We start from the raw sequence: 13766 nt of genomic DNA, 5'->3' as shown, positions 1-13766 counted from the left end.
GACATGTACATCATTTCATTCCATTGCATCATTCGCATTTGAGGTCATCTTGATACCCAAAATTCTGTTAGAAGGAGGCTTCGTGAGTTAAATTGCAGATCCGTTAGTTCATCATGCACTTTTGTCATTTTTGCTATGTTTAATTCGTGCATGATATGCCTGTGCTCCTTTGGGATGAATTGTTAAGCATTTTGTCTTCTTTCCAGAGGTGTCACCCATGCATTTTTAGGATGTGTGTGTTGTCTTGTGCAAGCTTGCGAAGAGAGGTACCTGAGATTTGCTGATTTCCGAGACAGTGATTTTCACTAAGTCTGGGATATTTTAGTTCATGATGCTATATGTCCAGCTTGTTTCCTAGTGATCCGTGCCTCTTTTGAGGATGATCAGTAAGGGAGTTTTGATATTTATGTTATGCTCTATCCATCCATGTCTTTGTTGGCATATGTGGAGTGCTCTAGGTTGACTCAATCGAGCTCAACTTTTGCTTCGTTGTTAATCTGGGCAGGTCGTCAACTTGTTTGCGATTTTGCCGATGCTACCGTTAGTGTTCCATGCATGCTATGCCTTCGTTCTTGCCATGTGTAGCTAGAACATTGTGCCTTCTTGCTGGTTATATGCTTTCCTTGCCATGACTTGCACCGTAGTGAGTGCATCGAGCTCGTTTACATGCCTTCGTGAGTTATATTTCAGCATGTCTCAGTTTTCACTAAGTCTGAAAACTGATTGTGTTCGAGCTATGTTTGTGAGCTCGGTAGAGTATTTTGTGAACCCTTTTGGCCCCAGGTCACTTTGGGTGTTTTTTTAAGCTTGTTGAGTAGCTCCATGCCATGTTCTTACTTGTCATGTTCAGGTTTTCTATCATGTTGTTTTGCTGCTCCGAAGAGAGCATCGTGATCTGAAATTTCAGACTAGTGTTAATTTCACTAAGTCTGGAATCTGTTTTGCATTTGCGTTTTAGCCATGCTTGTTTGAACCTCTTAATGGATGAATTTGCCTATGGCTCAGTGCTAGTGTTTTGTCAACCATCTTGTGTACATCACTGCCATGTATTTTTCTTTCATGTTTGGTGGTTGTAGCATGTTCATTTCGTTGCATTTAGATGCCTACTTGCTGTAAATCGCAGACCGGTGTCATATCTTAAAACGCTTGCCATTTCCAAACCGTAACTCTGATTCCAATGATCTTTATATCGTTTTCAAGCGATTTCATCCCCTCTATCCAGTGGCACACTTGGTTTTCCAAGTTGATGCCAGGTTCATGCATTTCCTGTCATATCTTGCATTTTGCATCCCGCATCGCATCCCGCATAGCATATCGTCATTTCATCTTATTGCTTGGTCTTGCCCGTGGTTGATTGTATCCTTGTTGCTTGTTTGTCTTGTTGGGTAGAGCCGGGAGACGAGTTCGCTACCGAGGAGCCCGTTGAGTTTGCTTGTGAGGATCCAGTCAACTCTGACAACCGTGCAGGCAAGATGATCATACCCTCGAAATCACTACTATCTTTGCTATGCTAGTTTGCTCGCTCTTTTGCTTTGCCACTGCTACGATGCCTACCTTTTGCTTGTCAGCCTCCCAATTGCCATGTTGAACCTCTAACCCACCTTTGTCCTAGCAAACCGTTGATTGGCTATGTTACCGCTTTGCTCAGCCCTTCTTATAGCGTTGGTAGCTGCAGGTGAAGATTGGAGCCGTTCCTTGTTGGAACATTTATTTACTTGTTGGGATATCATTATATTGATATGTTATCTTAATGCATCTATATACTTGGTAAAGGGTGGAAGGCTCGGCCTCTCGCCTAGTGTTTTGTTCCACTCTTGCCGCCCTAGTTTCCGTCATATCGGTGTTATGTTCCCGGATTGTGCGTCCCTTACGCGGTTGGGCTATAATGGGAACCCCTTGATAGTTCGCCTTGATTAAAGCTTTTCCAGCAATGCCCAACATTGGTTTTACCATTTTCCACCTAGCCTCTTTTTCCCTTGGGTTTCCGGAGCTCGAAGGTCATCTTTATTTTAGCCCCCCCACGGGCCAGTGCTCCTCTGAGTGTTGGTCCGAACTAGAGCCCTGTGCAACGGCACCTCGGGGAAACTCAAGGGTTGGTTTTAGTTGTACGGATTGCTCATCTGAGTGTGCCCTGAGAAAGAGATATGTGCAGCTCCTATCGGGATTTGTCGGCACATTCGGGCGGTGTTGCTGGACTTGTTTTAACCTGTCGAATCATCTTGTTGTACCGAGATACCGAGTCTGATCGGTGTGTCTTGGGTGGAGGTCTATTCCTTCGTTGACCGTGAGAGCTTGTTATGGGCTAAGTTGGGACCCCCCTGCAGGGATTGATCTTTCGAAAGCCGTGCCCGCGGTTATGGGCAGATGGGAATTTGTTAATGTCCGGTTGTAGATCACTTGAACTAAACTTAATTAAAATGAATCAACCGTGTGAGTTACCGTGATGGCCCCTTCTCGGCGGAGTCCGGGAAGTGGACACGGCGTTGGAGTTATGCTTGCGCAGGATGTTCCTTTAGCTTCTCGCTCGTGCTTCGCCTTCTCTTCTCGCTCTCTTTTGCGTATAAGTTAGCCACCACATATGCTAGTCGCTTGCTGCAGCTCCACATATATTTGCCTTATCCATTCCTATGAGCTTAAATAGTTTTGATCGCGTGGGTGTGAGATTGCTGAGTCCCTGTGGCTCACAGATTCTACAACTCCAGATGCAGGTCCAGGTGTTTCTGCTCCAGTTGACGATTACGAGCTCAAGTGGGAGTTCGACGAGGACTCTCAGCGATACTACGTGTCTTTTCCGGATGATCAGTAGTGGTGCCTAGTTGGGGTAATCGATTCAGGGCCTTGTCGCATGTTGGGGGTCTTTTCTATTTTGGCACCGTAGTCGGGCCATGAGTGATTTGTATGATGGATGTTATTTATGTACTCTAATGTGACGTGGCGAGTGTAAGCCAACTATGTTACCTCCCCCTTTTATTATATATTACATGGGATGTTGTAATGATTGCCTGACTTGCGACATTGCTTTCAATGCGGTTATGCCTCTAAGTCGTGCCTCGACACGTGGGAGCTATAGCCGCATCGAGGGCGTTACACAAGTCCAGTGCAAATAAACTAAGTTCACAGAACCATCTCACAAGCATTAACGACAAATACCACATTTAATATAACCACACAATCTCACAAACTCATATATAGTAGTCAACAATGCATGGATAGATCATAGTTGATAAGTCTACTAGGTAGTCATACTAGCATATATATATATTTCAGCATCCACACGCATGCATAGATAGATCTCACAAGCATATGTAGTTCTAGATGATATCGATGACGACCATCATCCTCAAGCCTGGGCGGTGGATGTTCCTGATAGTAATTAGGATTGCCTGTCCAACATGAAGATTCTTACCGACGAGGAAGCTCTTCCATCCAACCGAGCTGAAGTGTGTGCGACCGTCCGTGTCCACGCCGTACGCACAAGTGGTGATGGAGCCCCTCGCGGTAAGGCGTATTCCAGCAGAGCCTTCTTCATCAGGCTTGATACCAAAACTCTCAGATAGGCTCTTTGGCAATTTTTGAATGCGAAAAACATATCAATTAATAAGTAGCCTCACACATTCTACACTATCAAAAGACAGTACTACATTTCTACTCTAAGTATAACAATAAAGCATATATATCATTGGATTCACTAAGCATATAAGATTCACTAATCATATATATCATCGGGCTCTACACTAAGTATACCAATAAAGCATATATATCATTGGATTCACTAAGCATATATATCATCGGATTCACTAAGCATATAGATCATCAAATTTACTGAGTATATAAGATTCACTAAGCATATATATCATCGGACTCTACACTAAGTATAACAATAAAGCATATCAACAAATTACTACAGTAAATGCAACATACCATGATATGCCGATCAACCATGGTACTTGTCAGGTGGGTCAGGAATGGCACCCCGACGAAGTCAACACATGGCGGAATGATGTCCCATAGGTTGCACACCTCCTCCTCGCTCAACTTCATTCTTTGAGCTACGATGGCATCACCGAATGGGTCGTCATAATCCTCATCATCCTCATAATCTTCTGCTTTGTTGACACAAATCACGGCCAGCTTGGGTCTTTCAGCTCTGAAGGAGAAGCTGATCAACTCACCACCAGTGATACGCATGTGGTCGATGAAACGGACCCATCCATCTCCTCCCACCCGCGTCATCTTTCGTCCTTTCTCGATCTCCATAGTGTACGGGTCCCCAGGAGCCTCAAAGGTCACAGAGTCTCCAGTCAGATTGTTGAATTCTGACCTCACATTGCATGGGATGATTTGTGTACAAAAAGCAAAATGATATATACACGATGCATTAACACCAATAACACTAAAAACAAAATAGTAGTTACTAGTTTCATATAATTTATTACCGCCGCATGAAGAAAACTAGACTCGAAGTAGATGCCAAACAGCGTGCCAGTTGCAAGGCTGCTGGCGCACCTTGACTTGCACCGTCGACATGGTGGTGGTGGTGGCGCCATTTCCCTAAAGCAATATGATTAAAGGATTAACGATCCAAAAAGTAAACATAAAGTTTTCATAGCTAGAGTTCACATGGCAAGCAAAATAACAACTAAAAAGTAAACATAAAGTTCAGTCCAGGGGAACACTTTATCTATTCCCACATCCAAAAGTTGAACCAGCTTAGAATCTTCCAGAACACAATAAGTAAACATCCATTACACCTTTGGCATCAGATGCACAATAATTAAAACTATAAAAGGCAAACACCCCCCTTTTCGATCAGATACAACTCTTTGTCTATTTGTGTTTTCTTTTTCTGAAATTTACCAAAAATGGGCTCACTAACAGCATCATAAGAACTTAGCAATTTGAGCATCACCACATACAGATACTCTCTTCAACCTAAAAGAGAGTATCGAATCAAGCATTGATTTTTCCATGAAACCACATAATAGTGAGGGCTTCTTGGTCATATCTTTATGTGCATCAACAAAGAAGCTAGTGGCAGTAGCCAAGAATTGAAACTCTCAACCGTTGCTGTCATATCAGAGCTAAAAAAATGCTCACGATTCTACGATCGAGCACTATGGTTGTTCCAGCGAAGGAATGACAAGTAGTTACAAGTACTACATCAATGATCCTAAATGTCGGAAACAATAGTTATGACATGGACGCCCCCTCTCTAAACCATAGAACACTAGGCACCACCGCCGCCACCACTCCGCCAGGGGCAGCAGCCAAGAATTGAAAGCCAAGTTTCAATTATATGTGCTAAAAGCCTCTACTTCTCTAGCTACTTCTCTCTACTCTCTCCTAAGTTTCGGTGAGCAACAAAAAGCCTATACTTCTCTCACCTAACCCCTCTCTCTACTCTCTCCCCAATCACGCGAGGAGCATGTCGCATCGAAGCGCGGAGCCACCATGCAATCCCTAAATCCCAAAACATGGCGAGCCGCCGCGGCAAATCGATTGGAGCCTAGCTAGTGTGGCGCGTGCAGGGAGGAGGAGATCGAGGGGGACTTACGGGGCTGGAGCGTCGGAGTAGGCGAGAGGCGACCTCGTGTGGTGGTGGCGCACGACACCGTCGACGGGGGTGAGGCGGCTGGGGACGAACCCTAACCGCAGCGGCGTCGTCGGGCTGAGGGGATCGATTCTGAGAGTGTGAGGGGGTGCGGGGGCGCTCGGGCCGTTTTCTTTTGCTCTAGTAGTAGCGCTGTTTAGAGGCCGGTGCTACTGCTAAGCCCACCAGCTGTAGCGCCCGTTCAAAACAAACGCTACAGCTAAGTGGGCTACTGCTTTTGCCCTGCGGCCCATCTAACAGTAGCACGGCCCAAGCAAACAAACGCTGCTGTTATATATTAGTAGTAGCGTGTTTCCTGCCCAGCGCTACTGCTAAATACTAGTAGCGTAGGGTCATAAACAGGCGCTACTGGTAAACTTCTATCTATAAGCATTTTCCTAGTAGTGCCGTGCGGGCGGCGCGGTGACGGCGGACGATGGCTGTGGTGCGCGGTGGATTCGGGACACCCGCATCAGATCTGAAGGCATCTTCCTCTTCAACCTCTTGTCACCCCTGTAGCAAGCAGGAGGGAAATAGGTCGTGCCAGAGATCGTTGAACAGGACCCTGTCGAGCTTAACCAGTGTTGCCCTTTGCTGCTCGTTCGTCCAAGTACGACTTCCTATGACCTGTAAAAAGCAGTGTGTTATCATCCCTGCTAGTAAAGTTGAATCAAAGAGAAATAATGGGAGGAGGCAGTGTTACCTCAATTCCTTTCTACTCCAGCCTAGTGTGTTGCCATTCAAACAGTATCTGCTCATATCACGGAGTGTTGCACACCTGAGGGATGGAAGGTGCAACAATCCCTTGGGGATTCGGTCCATCCACGGGCATCTTTTAAATGACATGTGGAATAGCTTTGGCATTGTCTTCTCCGTGTTAAGGTTCCAGGTGAAAACCCTTGTCCGTCTAGACTCGGCAGTGGCGACGCTTAGCGCCGTTATCCTGGCGTTGTCGATCGTGGAGCTTAGGTGTTTTAGGGCGTTGTGTGGTGTTGTTAGCAGATCCTTCTATGCTCTCTTACAGTAACCTATTCGTGTCCTGTGAACTGTGATAAAGTAGTCTAGGATCGGCATTGTTTGAGAGCTACCCTATCACTTTGTATCGTTCTGCCATGTAATCTGTTCGGTGTTTGTTTTATTTATAAAGGGGTCGAAAGCCTGTTTCGAGTATGCGATTCATTGATTTGCCAACTGATTTCAGCCTTATTTCCCCATTCATTGATGCATTGTCGTGCGGCAACTACCTAATTAGTCTCCAGCGAATAAACGAACGCCACATGTACCCCCTAATTCTTTTCCATGACTTCAAGAGTCTTGTCTGCCTTTTGCAAGTCGCCGCCGGTGGTCATTGGTCGGTCTGCTTGATCTGGCCCGGGCTTCATCGTCGCCGGTCTGGTCCCTGAAATCTGAAATCAGGACCGTCATGCTGTTCGGACCGGACTGCCGGTGGCCGGTCCAAACGTCGGCTCGGACCAGGACCGGACCGGCCCGGACCGTGTCCACTCTGAATGGCGACGTTTAGCGCTGTTATTATGGAACTTAGGTCTTTTAGGGCGTTGTGTGGCGTTGTACTCAGATCCTTCTATGCTCTCTTACAGTAGCCTAGTCGTGTGTCCTGCGTGATGCAGGTAGTCTAGGATCGTTTGAGTGCTATCATATTACTTTGTATCGTTCTGCCATGTAATCTGTTCGGTGTTTGTTTTATTTATAAAGCGGGACGAAAGCCTGTTTCAAGTATGCGATTCATTGATCTGTCAACTGATTTCAACCACATTTGCCCACCATGCGTTAGTCAACCGGAACCAGACAGACTATATCAGCCTAGCTAGATTGTGTCTTAGAAGTACAGTATTCCTACAAGGCTACCTACAACTGTACATTAGATGAGGGATATCTCGTCAAGGAAGCAAGCAAAAGCACATTCCATGTGTCAGGCAACCCCGGCAGGCACCAGTGGCTGCAGTCAGCATACGCGACCGGCTGCTTTCGTTGCTCCAACGTCAGAGGCTTCCCATCCCGGTTGATCGAGTACACCGAAGGATGGGCGTCGATCCTGAGCTCGGAAAGGCGCGTGATGTTGAGATATGCGGCGGGCGTCCTCATGCTCCGTATGCTCCCCTCGACGATGGACACCATGCTCTTGGGGAACCATGGAACGATTGCTTCGTCCGCGGCGATGGGAGACGTCTGATTGTAGCACCAGTTCGCGCTGCATACATTGTAGTACCAGCGTTGTATGTATGTTTGGAGGTTCAGTCAGTCGGTAATGCCTGAATTTTTGTTATGCTATAGTTTGGCAGAAAGAAATGTGCGTACCCCTTGTGTTCAGGCGAGACGCTTCGGAAGAAGACTCTGGTTCTGGTCTGCTCCACGTTGTGATCCACCCATCTCGCCCATGTCCTCAGCGCTCTGCTGAATGCCTCCTCTCCTTCCATCTTGACCAGCATCCCGTTTCTCTCCAGGTGATCCCAGCTGCAGTCAGTGAAATAATCAGCTCGCCGGCCGCTGGAAAAGGGGATGCAATATATACGAGCGGAGATGGACTTACGCCCTGAGCTTGCCGGTGTGTGTCCACCAGTGGCCGGTGTTGAAGACGAGGACGTCTGCCCCGATCACCTGCTGAAGCATGGCTGGGAGCTGGTCTAGCTTGAGCACCTTGGTCCGGTCCGGCTTGGTCTCAAGCTGCACCAGGAACGGGCTCCAGAAGAACTCCACCGAGCAATTGTAATCCTGCAACATGTATTTTCCCTATTTTTATTTCAAATAATTTTGTGTAAGCTCTATTGTAGCAACATGAATTTCAAACAAATAATTTGGAAACAGAGCATGCATCTGGGAGCACTCTGTTTCTGAAGTAGGAGTAGTATTTCTCAAGAAAAGGCGTGAGTACCATGGCGCGGAAGATCTTGTGCTCGGAGCTGGCGTGGTGGACGCGCGCCCGCGAGCGGTCGGGCAGCGCCGTGTAGAGGATGCAGGCCAGCGACTCCCACATGTTCCTGTTGAGCGAGTCGCCCACGAACACGAGCCGCCTGTTCCGGCACTGCTCCAGCGCCCCGTGGCCGTCGAGCCTCCCGACGGCGCCGCCGCACCCCCTCGGCTGCCACCGCCACTGCTCGTAGCCGGAGTCCGGGCGGCCGTTCCTCCGGCAGGTGACCTGGTCGCTGAGGAACGGGCACTCCGCCGCCTCGTACAGCGGGTACCTCGCCGGGTCGCGCACCCAGCTCCCGTCGAACAGGTCGCACTCCCTTCCCTCTCCGTCGCCGTCCGATGCCGGAGCGGGCGCGGGCGCCGACGCTGCCAGCTCCTCGTCTTGCTCCTCCTCCTCGCTGCCCACATCTCCCGAGCCGGCGTCCGGCGCTGGCGCCGTTGAGTCGTCGGGGTCATGGTAAGCAGCAGCAGCACGAAGGGGAGAGGGCGCTGACGCTGCCGGCTCCTCGTCTCGCTTCTCCTCCTCGCTGCCAAGATCTCCGGGGCCGGCGTCCGGCGCTGGTGCCGTGGAGTCGTCGTGGTCATGGTAGGCAGCAGCATGATGATGAGGAGGAGGAGGAAGATGAGGACGTGGAGCGGGCTGCTGCTGCAGCCTGGAGAAGTGCTCCCACGGCGGCGGCAGCAGCGCGGGGAAGAAGAAGGGGCGGGAGCCGAGGAGGAGGCCGGCGGAGAAGAGGCAGAGGCAGAGGAGGGAGCAGAGCGCCCATCTCCGGGCCGTGGACGTCGCGAGGGAATCCATTACTCTCAGTGGAGGGAGGGGGCGCGTTCACGAGCTCGATGGAGCTGGCAATGGCGGAAGTCTATAGGAAGAAAAGTCAACCGACCCCGTCGCCGCTGGTCAGAGCCATGGACCGGGCGTGGGATGCGTGGAGCTGAGGTAGAGTGGTTTTGGTTGGTTGCGTCTTGGTGAGGAGGGGTTGGGGTTTTGGTCTGCTGCCGTTTCTGTCCGGGCAAAATTTCAGATGATCCCAAGTATTGATAATTTCTGATCTGGTGAGAGGTAGTACTACTAATAGGTCTCCAGCGCTCATATTTGGTAAGTTTTAGTAGAAAAATAGGAAGCACCGGAATGGAAAGCACGCATTGATAATCTATTACTCCCTCTGTTCCAAATTAGTCGTCGCAGAAAGGATGTATCTAAAAATAAAATACATCTAGATACATCTATACTTGTGACAAGTAATTCGGAACAGAGGGAGTACTTGCGTGTAAAGGGCGCTCGAGTAAAAGGAAACAATTGCATTCCTGAATAACATGATCAATGCTATTTTTGAACACAATATTGAATGCCACGATTTTATATTGAGATATCATGTAGTCAGGCAATAGCGTGACAGTACAAAACATATGAACCTTTTTATTCTTTCCATAATTTATTAGTTGGTGTAAAAAAAATGCACATATATGGTCAAGTACACCAATAAATTTCAAGAAAAAAAAGTAAATATGGGGTTGTCCTGGTTACTCCCTCCATACATCACAACTGAAGTTGCCATACTTCACAACTAAAATTGCCATCCCGGGTAACTAAAATTGGCATAAAAAAACGTCAAGACGGAATTGCTTTGTGCCACTCACCAGGGTCCTATGTTTTTTCTATTTTCATCTTTTTTTTCTCCACTTTTTTTATTTGATGTGCTTGAAGCTAAATTTTTTTTTGCAGGTCCGTACCATCTAGCGATGACTATTAGCACTGGCGCGAGCTGAAGGCTCGCCCTAGTGTCGCCAAAGATGAGGCGAACCGGCGCCGGCGCCGACGGCAGGTGGAGAAATACTAATCGTCTCGCAGTCGTGAGAAGATGCAAGGGGGTTATTTGTCAATTTTCTTATCTCATCTAATTTATTTTGAAATTTAAATTTCATTCAAGATTAATCTCTCTTTTCGAAACGTGTGGAGGTAACATGCGCGACACTGGTCAAACTAATTTGGGATGGGCTAAGGATGGTATTTCATCTATTTTGAGACTGCATAAAATTCAGCAATGTGTTATTTTACAAATATTTAAAAAGAAGATGACTTTTTGAAATACTAACATTGATTCTAATTTTCAACTTAGATTGTTTTCTTTTTTTTGCGGGAACATCATAGGAGCATGGTAAACAATCTTCATGCTGCGGCAGGGAAGTGGTCGGTCGCCAGTCGGAGGCAAAATACGCCAACAACACTAGACAAGCATGGGCGACGCCGGTACGAATAAGAACGACGGGCATAAAATCGGTGTTTTGAAGCTCGAGACACGAAGAAGGAAATCCGGTGAAAGGATCCGGATGGGTGGGGATTCACGGGAGGATTTTTCGGGATGAAAGATTTAGTAGAACCGATTCTTTTCCTCCGTGATTTTCTCTCCTGTTAATACAACTAGAGATTTAGTGGCGGTTCATTATCTGTCATGGTGAGAGGTGACCGGCTGAAGCAAACAGAGGCAATTTTGTTGATACGATGAGAAATTTGGGGAAAGTATCAGGTGATATCAGTTCTTACATGCTACGATGATACCAACTTACGAAATTCTAATTCAAACATGTTAAAAAATATTTCAAAAATCATGAATATTCACAACACATATGTCGACAACGCCTAAAAAAATTCAGATCGAAATCTGAAATACACAAGTAGAAAAAAAGACAAATTCAGATGTAAATAGTGTCATACTGTCAATCAGCTCCCCCTCTTACGTCCCCCTGAGGTAAGAAGGAGCATGTTAAAACAGCTCGTCCGGGCAGCATCATATGTACTGTCAGTCGGCTCAACTATCTGTTTCACCACGTGCAGTGTAGCACATGCCATGCCTTTAATTTGCCGAGCTAGCGGCGATTCTGGTACAGGTCAAGTATGGTGGAGAAACAATTAGCACGGCCCATGGATGCATGCGCACGATCATGCACGCATGTTGTGTGGGAGTCGATCCATGTCCTACGGGAGAAAGTAGTACTCACCAGTAACCGGCGAGTGATTCTGGATGGTCAGGACAGGGAATGAGTGTGCCCATCGCTTAAAGCTTGGGTAACCTCGTGGGTTTGATCACCACGGCAGAGATCTCGATCGGGGCAGTGCATGCGAAAGCGGAATCATGCCGCCGCTTTTGGGGTGCATGCTGTGGATTGATAATGAGGACGATGAAACATCCATCATCCCGGCCTCGCGACCCGACCCATGACGGAATCATCATGCACGCATCCAAAAATAAGAATCGCCCGAGAACCCGGGCTCTCTCAGAGTGAGTTTAACGACTCTCGGCCGTCCGGTTGACTTGCTTGATGCGTTTTCGGCCGTTGGATATTGCGATGGGAGGAGCTGAGCTGAATAATGCCTTTTTTCTTTCGGTTTTTTCTTACTATGGGATTACGGCATTTGTTTCGCTGGCGCGTGGGGTCCCTCGTGGGTGGGCCGCGTCAGTCAGTTGCTATGTCTGGGAGCGTGGCTTGTGCGGCCCGTCGGTGCCCTCCAGCGGTCAAATATCTTGTGCCACCGCCGATAATTACCGTGCCCCGCCGATAGCATTTTCCTCTTTTCATGTCCTGGCCTTGTGTGTGGTGGCCGCTGGTTGGTCCGTGCGTCGAAGAGGTGAGGGAGGGCGTTGGCTTGCCTCTTCGTGCTCCCATTCGCCCCCTTCTCTTTGGACCTCTCCTCCTCTCGTCGTCGACTCCTAGCCCGCTCTCTTACTTGGCTCCCCTCGCGCCACCGCCTAGCCGACCGCCTGTATTCCACGACGACGGCGGTTGCCTCCTCCCATGGTTCTCGTTCTTCACTACCCCGTGTCTCCTTTCCCTCTCCTCGCACCGCTGCTGGACACCGATCCTGTGCCTCCTGCCCTGCTTCAAGTACGCGGCGATGACCGCTGCTGCCGGATCACCCTTCAGCGACGCAGAGGGCCAGGGCGACACAACGCTCGCCGCCAGTCCCCGATCCCGCGCCTCCAGCCCCTGCTTCCCACACGCGGTGAAGCGGCCGCTGGAGTGGGAGCGGCCTTCGGCGGCGAGGAGGCACAGGGCGACATGGCGGGCGGTGGCGCTGGTGCTCCCCAGTGCAACCACTCCGACGATAGCTACAACAGCCGACTTTCTTAAGTACTACTCCCTCTGTCCCATCTAGTGTTAAAAACGCTCTTGTATTATGGGACGGAGGGAGTATGTTTATGCTTAGATATGTCGTGTCGATGATTTATGAAGTTTTGCGTCGTGTTCTCCTGGTGACATCATGAAAGGTTCGCTAGTATTCATCATAAGATAAGATGGAACAATGTGCTCATCAAGACGATCGATGCCAGAACCACGTACGTGTGTGTTGTGCATGCTTTGTAACTTAGGCTCATCAAGATAATTATAAGAACTTGGGGCGAGTCACGCAGAATCAACGGGTCTGCTTGTTCTCATGCTATGTACGAATAAAATCTTTATATATTTTTTTGATAAAAATAAAATCTTTATAATTAATAACTAAAATAAGATAAGGAAGGTCTTCTTTTCCCTAATCCCTAAAAAAATCAAAGCTAGTAAGTATAGTATCGGCTTTATACATCACAGACCTTAAACCAAAATAAGATCAAAGCATCGATCGACCAATCACTGCTGCTACTGGATAAGATCGATCAGCACATACGAATAGACTGACTACCGGACCTAGTCGTCCTCCAACGCGTCGTAATCCTCCTCCTCCGGCGACCACGGCTCCGGCTCGCTGCTCTCGTGCATCCACTGGTCCAGCTCCAAGGCATCATAATCTCCCTCCTCCGGCAGGAGCTGGGCATCCGCCGAGGGCGACGGCGGCGGAGGAGCGACAGCTGCGCCGTCGTTGGGCGGGGTCAAGAACAGCCACCGCAACTCCTCGGGGACCTCCGACGACGGCTTGCCCTTGCGGCCCTCCTGCGTCATCAGCTGATCGTCGTCGAGCGGGGCCAAGAAGCGCAGTCCCCAGAGTTCCTCGGGGACGCCCGGCGACCACACCGGCTCCCGCGTCCACCACTCCATGGCGTCGTAGTCCTCCTGCGCCAGCGGCGACGGATGCTGGTCGTCCGCCGAGAACGGCACCTCCTCCATCGCGAGATCGCGGCGCCGGCACTCGCTGGAGTTGGATGGTTGCTCTCCCGCCGGCAAATTTGATGTTTCGTTGGTTGGCTAATTCGCTCGCGTGGCCGCGTGGGCATGCAGCTGCTGCTTCCGTAGTTTTTTACTACTAGTTAGCGTGCAC

The 13766-nt window shown here is 48.8% G+C and overlaps 1 protein-coding gene across 2 annotated transcripts; it reads right to left on the bottom strand.

Annotated features, from left to right (window-relative positions):
* Nucleotides 1–7316: 7316 nt before the first annotated feature.
* Nucleotides 7317–9530, bottom strand: LOC123184571 (protein trichome birefringence-like 28). Of its 2 annotated transcripts, none has more exons than XM_044596667.1 (4): nt 8481–9530; nt 8139–8338; nt 7907–8062; nt 7317–7799 (listed from the first exon to the last, which is right to left on the bottom strand). In XM_044596667.1, the coding sequence occupies exons 1-4, from the start codon at nt 9315–9317 to the stop codon at nt 7457–7459; spliced, it is 1536 nt and encodes a 511-aa protein (XP_044452602.1). In that variant the 5' UTR covers nt 9318–9530; the 3' UTR covers nt 7317–7456. The 2 variants fall into 2 exon arrangements, with proteins under 2 accessions (XP_044452602.1, XP_044452603.1); XM_044596668.1 differs by having other exon boundaries at nt 8139–8320; nt 8481–9525.
* Nucleotides 9531–13766: the final 4236 nt, after the last annotated feature.

This window comes from Triticum aestivum, chromosome 2A, assembly GCF_018294505.1.
Source record: "Triticum aestivum cultivar Chinese Spring chromosome 2A, IWGSC CS RefSeq v2.1, whole genome shotgun sequence".
In the NCBI taxonomy this organism is placed as follows: Eukaryota; Viridiplantae; Streptophyta; class Magnoliopsida; order Poales; family Poaceae; genus Triticum; species Triticum aestivum.
The sequence above is the reverse complement of the archived record's forward strand: the minus strand, read 5'-3'. Positions and strand labels throughout refer to the sequence as shown.

Bases quoted from the DNA above. Each gene is read 5' to 3' on its own strand.
- LOC123184571 (XM_044596667.1), bottom strand. From the start codon at position 9,317: ATGGATTCCCTCGCGACGTCCACGGCCCGGAGATGGGCGCTCTGCTCC. The intron at 8,339-8,480 runs GTACTCACGCCT...AAATAAAAATAG, and splicing joins ACAAGATCTTCCGCGCCATG to GGAAAATACATGTTGCAGGA. The intron at 7,800-7,906 runs GTACGCACATTT...CAATGTATGCAG, and splicing joins GTCTCGCCTGAACACAAGGG to CGCGAACTGGTGCTACAATC.